General features: G+C 43.2%; 5 protein-coding genes across 5 annotated transcripts; 2 read left to right on the top strand and 3 right to left on the bottom strand.

Moving 5' to 3' along the window:
- Nucleotides 1–803: 803 nt before the first annotated feature.
- On the bottom strand, nucleotides 804–3,510 carry L199_001887 (uncharacterized protein; the record flags this gene model as incomplete). Its single annotated transcript, XM_064887640.1, has 10 exons — nucleotides 804–910; nucleotides 991–1,138; nucleotides 1,207–1,381; nucleotides 1,545–1,693; nucleotides 1,783–1,980; nucleotides 2,073–2,213; nucleotides 2,281–2,394; nucleotides 2,574–2,936; nucleotides 3,050–3,114; nucleotides 3,246–3,510. The coding sequence occupies 10 exons, from the start codon at nucleotides 3,508–3,510 to the stop codon at nucleotides 804–806; spliced, it is 1,725 nt and encodes a 574-aa protein (XP_064743712.1).
- A 1,402-nt stretch (nucleotides 3,511–4,912) lies between these two features.
- Nucleotides 4,913–6,345, top strand: L199_001886 (uncharacterized protein; the record flags this gene model as incomplete). Its single annotated transcript, XM_064887639.1, has 3 exons — nucleotides 4,913–5,274; nucleotides 5,416–5,972; nucleotides 6,089–6,345. The coding sequence occupies 3 exons, from the start codon at nucleotides 4,913–4,915 to the stop codon at nucleotides 6,343–6,345; spliced, it is 1,176 nt and encodes a 391-aa protein (XP_064743711.1).
- An 851-nt stretch (nucleotides 6,346–7,196) lies between these two features.
- Nucleotides 7,197–8,315, bottom strand: L199_001885 (uncharacterized protein; the record flags this gene model as incomplete). The annotated part of the gene is made up of 6 exons (XM_064887638.1): nucleotides 7,197–7,301; nucleotides 7,578–7,605; nucleotides 7,767–7,852; nucleotides 7,984–7,993; nucleotides 8,062–8,080; nucleotides 8,219–8,315. The coding sequence occupies 6 exons, from the start codon at nucleotides 8,313–8,315 to the stop codon at nucleotides 7,197–7,199; spliced, it is 345 nt and encodes a 114-aa protein (XP_064743710.1).
- A 1,062-nt stretch (nucleotides 8,316–9,377) lies between these two features.
- On the bottom strand, nucleotides 9,378–12,201 carry L199_001884 (uncharacterized protein; the record flags this gene model as incomplete). Its single annotated transcript, XM_064887637.1, has 8 exons — nucleotides 9,378–10,234; nucleotides 10,287–10,339; nucleotides 10,392–10,483; nucleotides 10,542–10,975; nucleotides 11,038–11,294; nucleotides 11,361–11,555; nucleotides 11,618–11,734; nucleotides 11,819–12,201. 8 exons carry the CDS (start codon nucleotides 12,199–12,201, stop codon nucleotides 9,378–9,380), a joined length of 2,388 nt encoding a protein of 795 aa, XP_064743709.1.
- Nucleotides 12,202–12,642: 441 nt separating this feature from the next.
- On the top strand, nucleotides 12,643–15,280 carry L199_001883 (uncharacterized protein; the record flags this gene model as incomplete). Its single annotated transcript, XM_064887636.1, has 3 exons — nucleotides 12,643–14,125; nucleotides 14,200–14,479; nucleotides 14,557–15,280. 3 exons carry the CDS (start codon nucleotides 12,643–12,645, stop codon nucleotides 15,278–15,280), a joined length of 2,487 nt encoding a protein of 828 aa, XP_064743708.1.
- Nucleotides 15,281–15,827: the final 547 nt, after the last annotated feature.

Genomic DNA, 15,827 nt, shown 5'->3' with positions numbered 1-15,827 from the left:
CCCGACCGCGTAAACAATCGACATCTCTCTTGCACATCAACAGAACACTCACAAGTTGGAGATGCAGTCCGATCTATAAGTGAAAAGTACTAAAAGATAAAAGAGATGGTACCAGCCTTCTTCTCTCGATGTAATTCTTATCTAATAGACTCGTCGATGTCGATGTCTAATGATGGGATATATATGATATATATCGCTTCGTGATCAAGGTGAAAGTAAAGATGGAACGATATGACTCTAATCAATCCGATTCGATCCCATTCATTCGTTCATGTTCACGTGTGTTGCCAGAATGATCAATGAATTGATTGGATCTCAATTGATGGAGAAGGTGATGGTAATTGTGAGACTATTGATTGATTGATTGATTGATTATTCGTTCATCTAGCTGATAATGAAATGTCTACGATAGGTATCTCCCCGCATATAATGTCGGAGGAGGCGGATAGAGTGATGGCGATGAATGGGAAGAGGGAGTACTGTACCGAGAATATCGTCTCTGTTGAATATGGTGTGTATCTCGATTGATTGATTTATGTATATCTTAGGGTACCACAAGCAAAACAACAAAAAAAGTACTGTGCAGTACGAGTAAGAGATGATTACGAGGGCAAAAGACGATCACGATCATCACATAACATTCAGGGAATCCCAATTTACCAATTTACTTCCATATAACATGCTAACATGCCAAGCCAAATTCAAACTAAACTCTATCTTATTGTACGGATAATCTTACTCAACATAGCGCGACGCCCTGCTTCCTTCAAACGTGAATTATGAATCATAAATCGAAATACATATCAACACCGTCTATCGATACCTCTCCGTCTCTCCTCCTCCCGGTACTCAAACATGACCTGTACAGCTACGAACAAACAGCAACTAGCAAAAACCATAAATACCCAACCTGTCGTGAAACATGAAACATGAAACCAATATCAGTCCCCTGCTACGCTTCTGATAAGATTTGAGATAAACTCAACTCACCCGATATGGTAGATGTCAACTCGACTAGCAAAACTTTCATCCCCTCTAATCCCAAGACAAATCCAACCAAGTTCGCAGACATCATTAACAGTATATTGAACACTCCTCCGATCGCAGATAAATGTCTGTAATACCATTGTTGTCCATACTGCATATACAACGTTCCGCAAATCAGCTGAAAGATCCGCACCATATTGCCAACTAACAATAACTCACTTTACTCTCTTTGAACACCTTCCTTGCTGATAATTCAGGTAGGATAAACAAACTGACCAACCATCCCCAAGCTAACAGCTTGAAAGACAAGTCATGCCATAATGCGACAAAGGTGAATACTAATGCCGTAGCTAGGATGGTATTCTTTGAACCACCAACGGGGATATAGATGTATCTGTCGACCCAGAAACAGAGATCAGCTATACGTCCTATCAACCGATCAATGAGTTGTCTCGTCATTCTTTCAAATCCAAAGAGAGACTAATTGGCTGTTCCCACAAATACGTAATCTCGTGAGGTGGTGTGAAATGAACCAAGTAAGCAGTAGGCTCACTCACCTAACAACCCAAAGATTATAACTCCTATGCCAACTCCTCCAAAATCCTAAAGTCGAATAATTGTTCGCCACACATCTGATCATATTTTCAGGTGGGTCCATTCCATCTAACAAAGCCCAAAGTCTAAAGAATCGCCATGGAATGAGGAGCTGTGGGTTGAGGTTGAATGGGGATGGTCGAGGTGAAGTGAATCATCAGTTAGTTTGGTTTAGATGATTTGAGTAATCATCACTCTCACCTTTAACCAAACCACCACCAAATTCCAAAACCCGATCATACTCATCTCAGCCGGTGAATCGCCTTGCCAAGCTTTCGTATCTTTTATAGCTACGACGTACATCGTATGTAATACGGATTCCATCGTAAGTATCGAGAATAAGAATCTGATTCCGTATGATATTTTCGATTTGGTGGGTATTGATGTGGGATTGCGTATCTAGGTGAAGTATTTGGTCAGTGTCATCGTAAATAATTCTTGTATATCACATGATTCTCGAGATGTTAGAGAGGGAGGAGTTTTCTACTCACCTGCCAGATAAAATCGTTGAAAGTGATAATTGGTCCAGCGATGTATAAAGGTGGATATAAACAGTATGCAAGGTAATTTATGTAATTATAATCCTCAGAAGGTAGTGAAGTGTTCACTCGTTTTCGATATTCAGTTGGAACCTGCATTGATCAACAGATCAATTAGCAGAAGTATTCACCACACCGTCGTTCTCGATACGACACATACCTCTTGATTCGTATTCTGTTCTCTCCATAGATAATCCATACCGAACGAAACCATCCTCATCATCGTGATATTAAAACTTATATGCCAACGTGGTAGGAGGCCACTCCAGTTGTCCTATGAGCAAGTTATCACGCATGATCAGTATATCCATTCATGTCGCGATCATCTTTTCTTGCAGGACATCCCACTGTAATAACATTCATATTTTCCAGGGATGAATGTTGCAAATATTTCTTCTTCGAAAAAATGCTCCTCCCTGCTTCCTCATTCAAGCTTGGATATGATTCACTCACAAGTGTCCCTAGCGCAGCGTGCAGATCTCCAAACTTATACCCGTCATTCCTCTCATTAACAAATAAAACCCCCATATTCAATACGATCAACACAGCTGGCCATACTTTCTTCAATCCGCCGTGTAAAGGTAATTTGGAGATATAGTAATTCAATGAGAGGATAAGGAGAATTTTGATTGATGAGAATCCATGTAAGAGGATTATCATGGAGATGGAAAATCCAAGTATGAACTTGACTCTTTGCTGTGGAGAAGGACCGGTAAGTCTAGGAAATAAGTGAGAGAGGATAAGGTAGATTGATGAGAGTGTAAGGAGAGGGAGGAGGTTGGATCGGAAGGATCGATATTGAGCATCGCTGTTATCCTATTCACATTATATCGAAATATCAGTATTCATAACTTTTATCGTTTCCCATACGCAGTTCCTTCTCCATGGCTATGACATGATATGTAATGTATGAAGTTAAGATCACATACCACTTTATACCCAAACCATCCCTCTGATAGTCGATGTTCATAATTCCAATAATTAGGATGTGAAGCTATTTTTGAAATCGTGAAGTCCAAATCATCAGTAAACTATCAACGTCCCATATGTGTGTATATATACATATATATTGACACAGGGGTTTTGTCCGTCCTCTGTTTTCACCTGGCTAAAGATGTGACTCACGTAAACTCAGTTTGATCGGTATCCAAATCATCATCGGTACGACCACTACAAATACCAGTGCGTACAATCGAAACTCCAAGGTGTTCCATCTCGGTATCGAATGCTGTGTTGTTGTAGTTGTATTAGTATTGGTACGTATTTTGGAGCCAGGTATGGATATGGTGATATCAGTTATCGAGTGTTTCTTCCCCGTAAGACTAGAACCAGAAGGAGAAGCAGGTGAAGGGACGGGTAAAGGTAATTCGTGTAGTTGGTATTCGGTCATTTTGGATTTTGGTATCGGCGAGCTCTATTCAGTATCATATCGACATTCAGCTCGATTCCATGAACGGAGATGCAAAGGAATGTAGGGAAGTAGACTCACTCTTAATCGTAATGTCTTTTGTTCATCCATGTCATATCCGTTGTTCATTGTATATTTACTGTACTTCATCTGAGGTGGACTAGGTGGATTGCCGTTCAAAGGTATTTGACGAATCTGATCCAGATCATCTCTCCCCTCTTCTTATATATCTTGAAGTAGCCCCTCCATCTCGGTCTACGATATGATCAGCAAGGACAAGGACGACGAGTGAATGATTGAACAATCCAACAAAGGTGGAGATGGAATTGAGCATTGAACTTTTTTCCATAGCGGACATGATTCGGTGACCATTGGCATTGGATTCGCGGTGTCCGGTTGTGTTGCAGCACGGTTTCAGGGGTACGAGGTTACCGGTGCATACACCAAGACGCGACGTGTACTAGTAAGTTATGTCCGGCAATTTGGAGCTGGATTGATTCAGACAGTACAACTTGTTTCGTTGGAATACATCTTCCAAGTTTTGCATGCCCATGTCGACTGGTGCTATGTCTACAGAGAGAACAATAGGATGATATAGAGTAAATGGAGGAAAAGAGATGTCTCAAGAACAGTTTCAATTCCTCAGATATGGCCAAAGATGTGATCCGCTTCTGAACATTCCGATGAGCAGACAGGTAGAGATTGGTTCAATCGCACTGGACACTATGGTTCAAAGTGGAGATATACCGCTATCAGTGACATTCATAACGTGGAACACATGCACATACGTTGGCAGAAGTATTGCTTTATCTGATAAGTGGTTTATGAGGGATCAATCGGCCGAAGCCAAGAGAGCGAGGAGAGGAACAGCGGAGCAGGCCGGAATCAAGAGAATTAAGTACGAGCACTCCCTCATACTACTGGTAATTTAAATTCCCAGCAAGCACACCATCCATCCTCCTTACCAGGATCCTGCCATCCATCGCCAGTAAAGTAATCATCGTACCTTCAATTGAATCACCTATCTAGGCTGTCTTTGTCTATCCTCGATCTGCGCTCCGCATCGCCATCGGCAAATAATCTCATCCCTGTGAATAAAGGAAACAAGTCCAATAAAGGAACGATAACGAACAAAAATGCAGACCGCTGTATCTGATAAGCAAGTAAGTGTCTTTAAACCTGATCTATATCAATGCTACGATGTACAGTCTACTGTATTTTCGGCCGGTAGGAGTATATCTATCCCATCACGTCTTGTTTGGTGTCCATACCACTATCATACCTACTTCCCCTTCACGAAGACCATTTACCTCTTTATCTACTCTATTTTATATGAGCAATCTTATCAATCCTTCACTACGAGGCCTTTACAATCAGAATCAAGATGAAAGCAATCTGTCCATTCGCTAACCTCTCAATTATTCAACCTCCCCCACACTCCTCATCGTCTCAGCTTCATCTCAATCTATCCTCAACCCCTTCTTCATCTTCACCAATCGACACCCCCTCCTTCTCACCCAACACACCTACCGAAAAGCCCCAACCGCAACATTCCGCTCGAGGTGGTAAATCACCTGGCGAACATGAACTAGACTTGAACCAGCCAGTATCGACATTATTGAAGCTGGGTACACAACGAGCGCATGTTAAGGCCGAGCACTCTGCTGGGGCCGCTGCGCTCGTCCAAGGTGGATTGGGGTTGGAGGAATATATAAGGTGGTTGGCCGTGTTGTGGAGAATCTATGAGTGAGTGATTGTCACACCTATCTCAGTCTGCTATTCGATTGCCATCTCACCGAGTCATGTGATACCATGTAACATGTGCTATCCTCCACATAATTATCTGCAAGGCCAAGCTCTCCGTACTGATCCTACTCTCACTTACAGTACCCTCGAGCTCGGTCTAGCCGAAAACTCTTCCAACCCCGTCCTGGCACCTACATACGACCCCACCCTCTTAGCTCGTGCACCCGCCTTAGCAGAGGACATATCCTACCTACTCACTCAGCTCCCTTCTTCCTCTTCATCTGCAAGCTCAGCATTCAATTCCTCTCTATCATCCAACGCCACTTCCTTACCCCCATTCGCAGTTCCTCCATTCCTTGAAGAAATATTCGTCTCCCCTCCAGAACCATTATCAAATTACATCAACCATCTCAAATCACTCTCTACCTCATCATCTTCCTCCTCGAAATTATTGGCCCATTCATACGTGAGGTATCTAGGTGATCTATCAGGAGGTCAATTCATCGGCGCGAGAGTCAAGAAATCGTATGACCTCTCAGGAGAGGATGGAACGAAATTCTATTATTTCGAATTCCAAAATAGATCCAACGAAGAGGACAACGAGTCAAAATTCGATGCGAAGAAGAGATTGGGTGAGGTTAAAGATTGGTTCAGGAAAGGGATGGATGAAGGTGTAGGTGAAGATCAGGTGTTAAAAGGTGAGTAAAATACCAAACATCAAAACATCGATGACCCAAGAGAGAATACCGGGTCAGAATGGTTCTACATCTGTATTTCGTTCCCATTCTGATGTTGTGTTTGTAATACACCATAGCCGACCTAGTTGAAGAAGCCAATATCGCTTTTTCACTCAACACCGACCTATTCTCAGTCATAAGATTGCCTTCTTCCTCTTCCGCTCAGACTTCAACTGCAGCCAAACAGAAAGGGGTCGAACCGGAATCAACCGCAGCGGACAGATTGAATTCAATTATTTGGTTCCTCGTAGCTGCCGGTGCGGGTGTGTTGTTGAATGTATATGTTCAACCGATAGTGAGCGATTGGATCAATGGGAAGAGGAATGGTATATAGATGAATATCAGGATATAGACATACGTTGTTCAAGTAGAATCTCTTCGAATCTTATAGATGATCATCATTGCAGAGGAGAGAATTAGGGATTCATGTAAGAAATGTATGAATTGTATTGGTTTGGTCATTCCAATCCAAACAAATTGATAAATCTTAAAATTACATGATATGCAATTTACGTCCAGTGAAAAATGAGAGAGTAAATGTCATTCACTCAAGTCATCTAGTAATGTAGACATCAATCGTACATGTCATTGACATTTCTAGATTATTGCAGTCCTGTGAGATGAGATGATATAAATGGTAATGATATGGAAATGTACTATTACTAACTTTCGCGTCTTGATTAATTCAGTCATTTCAAATATATTTGACATCTCGATCTCGATCTCCATCTGCAACTATGCTAATTAACCAAAGAAACTAATATGAAAAGTGAAAACATGCAATAAGTAGAAGACACCTCTTATCCTCATCCCTTTATCCCTCCCCACCTGTCTAGCCATGGTCCTCCCCATATAGTCAAGTCAATGATAATGCTTAAATACTACGTCAAGAGAATAAGAGAGGGAAAGAGCGAAACTGAATGTCAATTAAATGCTATAGAAAGGGAAAATTGAAGATGTAAATGCTAGGTAAAATAGAAGTTCGTTATAATGTATTGTACTGTATATGATATATGAGATAACCCCAAGAAGAGAGCGAAAAAAAAAAAAAAAAAAAAAAAAAACAAGGAAATGTTGGTTTTCGTTATTGCTGAGTTGATATTTCAGATGTGGTACTCGTTCCATCCACTGGAAGACGACGAGGAGCCATCTGCTTGGCATATAGCCTTGACTTCATCAATCGATTTACTTCTTCCCACCCACGACGTTCATCGCTCTAGCTCCCATAACTTGCGAGAAAGGTTGGTGCACCGCATCGTAGTCCTTTGGACGACGGAAGAGGAGGACGTGCTATAACGTTATCAGCATATTAACAAGGTACACGAGAGCAATTTTCACGGTAGTGAGTATAAAAGAAAGCTCAGCGAAGACCAGTATCAGTCAGACACTACAGTAGAGGACGATTAAGACAATGATGATAGCAACGTTCGTATGACCAAATCAAGGGGGAAATTGGGGATGATTGAATACGGTGGTAAGCAAGGAAGGATATTTACAGGTTCCTATGAACGTCGTGTATTGTTGTCAGCTAATGAAACGCCGATCCGACTAACGTAGGTAACTTACAGGTTCATGTCTCATATACATTTCCCACCTACAAATCGAATGAGATAAAACGCAAATATCAGCATTTGGTATCGTTAAACTTGCAATCCGTCGTCTGAGCCCAGTTAAACATATTCAATAGCCAGGTCGAGGCTTGTTATTGGAATGTCATACTTCAGGTGTTTGTATGATGTCAGAAGGGAAACTCACCCTGGCGATTGTCTGATACCCAAGCCTCTCCATACATCTTCGGGACAAACACCTGGAGGAACGTACTTTACCAGTTGTTTGGGGATCTGCAAAACTCAGTGAAACATCAGAAAAGTTGTCGACGTAATCTTCTTTGTATGCTTGGATACGGAGATGGAAGGGGCAGAGACAGGCTAGAGATGTTGTGGTGTATTATAGGAGAGACAATGGTACTAACGATAACGTGTCTACATGATGATCCAGAGTCAGCTGAACCAGTCATCTCACAATGATAGCTGTACGGAATATTACCCACCTATATTCCCATTCTTCATCTATACAGACACATAACCAACATTCGTCAGCACCTCGTGCTTGATGAATGGACAATTCCCTCCCCAATATCGTTGACACGAGGATTTAAGGCTTAGAAGTGAACAGTCAAGGTAGGAAGAGAGAAAGAGCTCACTCACTAGAATATCTCGGACTGTACTGTATCTTCTCAGAATACGTTTCTATGGCTTTGCGTTTCTCCTCTGCAGTGTAAGGTTTCTGTTGGTATTTGCTCATCGTAGTCGTGGAGTGGTTTTGAATGCGGATCAATGGGATCTGAGAGACAGTCTAGATAGTTCTGAGGTTTATGCGATGTACTACGTATCGATTTCGAAGTATCTATAAGGAGCGGAAAAGGGAAATCCGTGATCAGTTCGTTCACCTTATCGTTATAGATGCTACGGCGTGTAAGATGAATAATAGTACGGATGCGAGATAACGGAGAGGCTAAAGGAATTTAGACGAAGACCATGATGATGAGGTGAGAATTGTCTCATCGCATTTCAGGTAGAAAGGTGAATTGAGCAGTGTAGACACATGATAGGTATAATAACTGAATGGAATAGGATAGATGCAAGCCAGCAAATAGGTGGTAGTAGGTGGTGGATCATGAATCTGAATAGAGCCAACTGAATCACAATCCCACTCACTTTTTTTGTTGATCTTTCAACTTTGTTTATTTCGTCGTGGCGTCGTCGTTCGTTAAGCGTGAATGAATGTACGTCTATTGCTCTACTGTATATCATATGCTATATGCTATGAGGGACGATTTCGTGATCAGACTCGACTTATTCTACGTGTATCGTTATGCTGGTTAAAGATAACAGATGTGGGAAAGAGGATGCCAATGCTCAATGCTCAATGCTCAGATGTCAACAAAACACAAGATCAACAACACACTCTAAAGACCCTTTCAGGTCAAACCTCAACAGTGGTCGAAATTCCATTCAGATACAATGCGGGGGAATGCTCATCCCATACAAAACACAGGCACAGTCACTCAAACAGGATGCGGGGTAACAGGGAAAATCTCGAATCTCACGCGACTGCTCTTTCCGCTTGAATGAATCGCTTTACGGCCGATCCCACCAGTGTATTCATAATCATAGTATTATTCATTTCGTTTCATTGCAACAATATCTTTCGTTATATACAACAGATATAGGGATGGTATGTAAAATACAATCTAGTGGTGGGCTGGATATACAAGAAATTTAGATATAATCTACACACAAATTCGACTTCGAGTTATATGATTTATTGCTCTTTCTCCCCTTTTCTTCCGCCAATTCAACCTATCTAATCAATCACTTTGAGATCCTTGAACGACTCAGCAGCAATCACCTTTCTGACAGTATCCAAAGGTGAGTCCTTCTTCTTCTCCGCTTTCTTCTCTTCTTTTCCTTTCTTGGTAGGTCCAGCAACGACCACCATATCCCCGTCATCCTCATCTTCTTCCTCTTCCACGTCCATCGCCGCATCTTCATCCAAATTAGCTTGGCCTAAGAAATACTTCATGAGGGCACCAGAGAATCCGGAAAAGAGTGATACACCAGGTACATCGCTGGGGATAGGTTTAGGAGCACCATCATATCTTGGAGCGAGATTCCAGTAGACCAACTCTGGAAGAGGATATCCAGCTTCCTCGAATTTTCTCTTGATCACATCATGCTCGGTCTCACCGAATTGTTTTCCAGCAGCGGCATCGAATTGCATATCGGAGAAGACGAATACCTTCTTCACCATATCATCCGGTTTGAGCTTTTGAGTTTTGGCGGTAGCAAGGATAAGATTGAACACCTTGTAGAAGTTTGTTGACATCTCCCAATGAGCGTGAGAGAGGGTGTTCGCTCGTTCGGAGAGAGGAAGCGAGACTTCGATAGTCTCGAATTTAGGTTCGGCTGAGAACGTGAAGAATGCCCCGTTCCATGGAGCCACAGCGAGTTCACCCAGAAGCAAGGTCAGAGCGATGCAAGGAAGTATAGGCGAAGGATCTTTCTTTTGGCCGTAGGAGAAGGAGCCCATGGATCCGGAAACATCGGCGATGGCGATGCAATTGTTTAGTCGGTTGGCAGAGGAAGTTCGAATTGATTGGACCATGGTCTTCCATTGAAGGTCGGCTAATCTCTTGGTGATTGCATTGTCACCGCGGGTTGCTGTCACAAGAAGACGTCAGCTTTCGCCAAGGAGCTCATCAGATCAACTTACCATCATATAGAAGCTCGTGCGGCATCAAGGAGGCACCGGAGATTGTATTTCGTCTACAGCAAGTCAATCAGCCAATGTTTCGTTCACAAACAAAAACCGACTTGCCCTTTCGACACTCTCTTCAAATATCTGTCGAAACCTTGAGGATCATGCTCAGCGAACGCGTTCGCATTACGAGCCATGGATCTCGACGGCACCTGCAAGAGTGTGACGTATGAGCGATAACATCAAGAGCTAGAGATAGATGATACACACCTTGGGATACTCGATGTTCCATGATCTGTTTGACATTTCCACTTCTGGAACAGCCAGAGCTTTCCTAAGGGGAGTGAGCACTTTCTTTTGAAGTTTCTCCCTCGACCATTCGACCCCATCACCAGGGTAAAGCATATGGGCCAAAGCAGTAGCGAAGAGAGTATGTCTATCACCACTTTTACCTGGTGAAGGCACCCATTTAGCGGCATAAGTCAGCGCGAAAAGGTGGGGCGAGGTATTATTTTTGAATCTCAATCGATCGCGATGGGTCAAGGGGAGTCTAAGGAAGTCTTCGTGTTTGGCTAAAGAACGAAGATCTTCTTTGAGGTAATTGACAAAGATATGCAGAACCGTGATGTAGAGTGCCTGGTACTTCTTATCGTGGGACAAAGCTTTTTCAGCTCGTTGATGAAGGATCTTGTGCTTTTCGGCGGCTATAGTAGAGAATCGGGCTATTTAGTGTATATCATTATATCCTACTGTCAAAGCGACTTACAGCTTGGTGCTCTCCAAAGACTAAGCTCAAAGGCATCATGGTCCTTCTCCTTTTGTTTCTTCTTGGCTGCTTTGAGAATAGCTTTGAACCCATTTCTGTTTCTCTTAGAGTTGGGATCAGCCTTCAGAGCCAAGCGAGAAGCCTTAAAGGTCGAAGCTTGCCATGCTGGTGCGATACCTTCATCAAGAGCAGTGATTTTTCCCTTATATTTGACGCTAAGTTGACCACTGATATGGAGAATAAGCAAGTCGGTGAGACTGAAGAAGAGGAAGGTCAGCAACGTGGGCGGCGGCCAACAGATGAGACCAAGATCAACGACTTACTCTTTGAATGTACCGTGAGGTCTAAAGGGGTATTCGTAATCTTCCGGGACATCCAACTCTACATTTCCATCCTCATCTAAGTCTAAGACACCGTCGTTGGTGGCCGCGGCACGCTCTTCTCGACGCTTTCGTCTTTCTTCATCCCTCTTAGGATCTCTGGGTCGTCTACATGTGGGATCCACAATGATGTGCAAGCTGAAAAGAAAGGACACGTCAGCTCAGAATAGCCAGCCGAAACTTTTTAGGATACTACTTACTTCTCTAAGAAAGTTCTGGGGTGATACTCCCAAACCCATGCGCAAGCTCTGTAAAAGCCTTCTTTCCACCCCTTGCCCTCGTGGATCGATCTTCCCTGGAAAATCAATTTGAGCGTGCTACGAGAAGCCAATATCAGCTGTTTGTTCCATTGATCAGGAAGGTATACAGGTAGCTGATTCAGGTATGCATTGGACACTTACGCTCCTGAATCTTCCTTCCAAGCTTTTTCGAGAAGCTCATAAAGAGGTTCGGCCCCAATGCCGGGGGCGAAGTCGTTAAACAAGTCTACGACAGCCGATCCAGAGGATGAGTAGGCCCGAGCACCCTTCTCGGTGAGAGTGTCAGGAGCCTTCTTCATAGCATTGAGGAAGGGTGCGAAAGGAGTGGACGTAGAGGTAGAAGGGGAAGTAGGAGTAGGAGGTTTGAGAGGAACGAGAGAATCGATAATTCTTTCAGGAGGAGTGGCGAGGAGGGAAAGAAAGGTTGGAGGAAGAGTCCAATCTTTCCTGGTTTTAGGTTTAGAGGGAGAGGTAGTAGCGTTGAGTTGCATTTCCTCGAGGGAGGTTGCGATAGGAGTAGTCATGCTGACTATGAGTACCTTCCTTTTGCTATTTCAAAGTAGACGAAGGAAAATTAAAAAAGAGGTGATGATACACTTCCACTGTGATCTATAGTGGGCTATGGGAGAAAGAAGGAAGAAGAAGGAGAAGCGAAAAATTGATTGATTGGATGGATTGTCGAGTCGTTGTTACCTCGAGGCTGCATACATCATACATACACCCGCACAGCGGTGTGTGCTTGGCTCGTCGTACCTGGAATGTGACACCGGGGTCTCCGCATTTGCCACCCATCTTCAACCAACTTCGGATCCGCGGTTGAGTTAGATTATTTTCGAGGCTGTCCAGACACCTTTGCGCTGATAAGTATAAGAATAAAACTGAGAACAAAGACGTAGTGAACATGAGATGATACAAAAACGACTGATACTTCATACCGTTCCAGCCCCGATCAATTCATACACAGCATGGCGGAACACCGGATTAAAGAAATAGACGGGAAAGTGGTATTGATAGGAACAGGAATCAATTGCCTCGTATCAGATATCAACATACCCTTGGAAATACCGTCTGCTTGGGAGGATGATTACAGTATAACCGTGTTTCGCGAGAATGAGCTCTCGAGCCTGTCCATAGAAGCTAGACGAAGCCTCAGCGGAATCACACCTCACTGCAATCGCGTCTATCCAGCAGGAATTGTCCAGAATGGCGATGCCTACTGCCTCATGATCATATGGGTTGAAGGTCAACAGATACGTCAAAATTTCAACTTAACCGCCCGACACTTCTACTTCCATCTCACCGACAGCTCTTCTTCGAGACAAGAGGAAGACACGCCGTTGGATGTACGCGATATCTTACAAGACACCTTCCCTAAAGAACCATCAACCGAATTCCTAGATCATCTCATATACACCCTGCAGCTCTTAAATGATCATTCGGCCGCTCAATCTTACAGTGAACAGCTTGTGCTGAAAGAGCATGTCACGGACAGACCATCGTCGAAGGGTTTTATCAGACTTGGAGATGCGGCTTTACGGAATGAGAAATACAAATTAGCGATGTTGAGTTATGCGCAGGGATATGAAGATGCAAGTCAGAACGATGAAGAGAAGGTTATAAGGTATTGTTTGAGGGGAGTAGAGAAGTGTTCAATATTCACGGAATGGGGTGTCATCCTACTGGAAGATGAAATGCAGCAAATACCCAGATTTTTATCTTATCTACTCCTTAGACCATGGTCACCAACACTCCAATCGGCTGTGAAAGAATTGGCCCTGATACCCACTCTATGTCTCGAACCTCGTCATCGCTCTTACATCCCTTCGCTACCGCCCTTACAAGAAAAATACTTCAAATTACCAAGATACTTCCGGTGGATTGTCCCTTTCTGTCTTTCGGTCATGTCGACTCCTCGAAACCAACTGGACATTTCAGCTTTAGCTTCAATGGGAATCAAAACTGTCATAACGCTGACCGAGGAAACTCCTCTGCCTTCAAAGTGGTTCCAGGATGAATCAATCAAGAACATTTTCATCCCTATACCAAACTACTATCCACCACCCATAGAGCAGATGGACGTTATCATCCAACTCCTCAACGACGAAACCAACTTACCCATCTTGATTCATTGCGGAGGCGGCAAAGGACGAGCAGGAACAGTCATAGCCTGCTACCTAGCTTCATACCGCTTTCATTCACCTACTGGCGATCGCAATCATCCCTCGATGTCAGCTAAAGAAGCTATTGCAGCCCTTCGCAAGATACGCCCAGGTAGTCTAGAGACTTCCCAACAAGAGGCATTCGTGGCTGGGTGGTGTTCCACCATATGGAAAAGGCAAAGCATCTTTCCCGGAAGACCATCTGAACCACCGCCATGTAGATTGGTTATGGAAAGCACGATAGAGGAAGATTCCAATTTATTTGTATTGGTAGGATTACCAGGTTCCGGTAAATCATGGTTCTCCAATGCACTCATCGCAAGGAACCACATGATGATGGAAGTAGGACGATCTGTGAGACAGAAATCAGTCGTACTCCTTTATCAACCAAGGAGAAAGTATTATTAGATCGATGTAACACGTCTTCTGAAGATCGTAAAAAATGGTTAAAACTAGCTTCCAATTGGGCAAACAATACCGTGTGTATCTGGTTCGATTACGATAGAAGTCTATGTACCTCTCGAGCACAAAGGAGAATTGGTCATCCCACTTTACAACCTGGCTCAAGAGTGCGAAACGCAATTGAACAGATGGATAAGATATTCGATCGACCAACTCTGAATGAAGGTTATGGGGGATCTGTGTGATTAGATCGTTTGAAGCTTCTCTTGAACTTGTTGAGAGGCTATCCCCTAAAATTGGGATACACAAGTTCCCTAGAACACCTCATTTGATAGATCTTGGAGCTGCCACTTCGGACGATATCGTACAGTCTCAAGCAAACTCAGATGCCACTGCAGACCCAAACGACCTTGCAAATGGCGGGAGGTATACGGAGAAAGTGATAATCACAGAGAAAATCGACGGGGCCAATATGGGATTATCCCTTTCCCCCGACCGAAGTAAAATCATCGTCCAGAATAGATCGCATTACATCAATCCGACGTCTCACGAACAATTCAAGAAATTAGGATACTGGGTAGAAACACATCGAGATAAGTTAATCAGGTTACTAGGACGAGACGAATACTTTGCAGAGAGATATCTGTTATTTGGAGAGTGGATGTACGCCACGCATTCTATCTGTTATACGAATTTACCAGATTGGTTCATCGCTTTCGATCTTTATGATAGATCTACGAATGCATTCGTAGATAGGAAAACTTTACAATCGCTTCTTGTACTCTACCAATGTGATATACTTCTCGTACCCATAATGAAAGAACTCGATCGAACTCCCACCGATGAGCAGTTGAAGGGCATGGTTCAGCGTCAGTCGAATTTCTGGGATGGAAGAGTCGAAGGAATATATGTAAAATGGGAGTATGGAGGAGTGGTCCGGAAGAGAGGGAAAGTGGTCAGAAGTGATTTTATAGCGGGGAACGAACACTGGATGAAGAGAAACTTGGAAGTCAACGGGATAGCTAGAGCAGTTGTTAAATAGAACTACATTTGGTATTCATGATCCTCCTTGCTAAGTTAGACACGTATAATAGTCAACTTAGGTGTTGATCGTTAAGTTCTTGCAACATGATAAAAGTCCATATCGACGAAGAAGCTCACGTCAGCTCGGACTTTTCATTGTCCTGACATCAAAATCAAACCCACCCCCGGATCATCAATGCGGTCAAAATCATTGAGATACATAACGTACATAACGTCAGCTCATGGTTTCCCATTTATATGCAAGTCCAAGTTCAAATTTCAAGAATGTAGTAGAACGCGTAGCGTTGAAGTCACCCAAGATCAACGGTTGACTAACTTTAACCCTCCAACCATGACACAGTGAGTCCTACACCATCTCCAAGATGGCTTTGATTTTAACTTTACACAATGCCCTCCAACCGATCGAACTGAGGTTCGATCCTGTTCTTCCAAAAAGCCGCGATCAATTTTTCGCTTTGCCAGCTAAAATTATCTAGAAAGACTCATTGCCGATGGCTGGGGTATGGACAGTGTATATATCATGATTTCCAACCTTAAATTGATCG

The sequence above is a fragment of the Kwoniella botswanensis genome, chromosome 1 (assembly GCF_036426115.1).
Source record: "Kwoniella botswanensis chromosome 1, complete sequence".
NCBI classification, from domain to species: Eukaryota; Fungi; Basidiomycota; class Tremellomycetes; order Tremellales; family Cryptococcaceae; genus Kwoniella; species Kwoniella botswanensis.
This window is presented reverse-complemented; position numbering and strand designations above follow the sequence as displayed.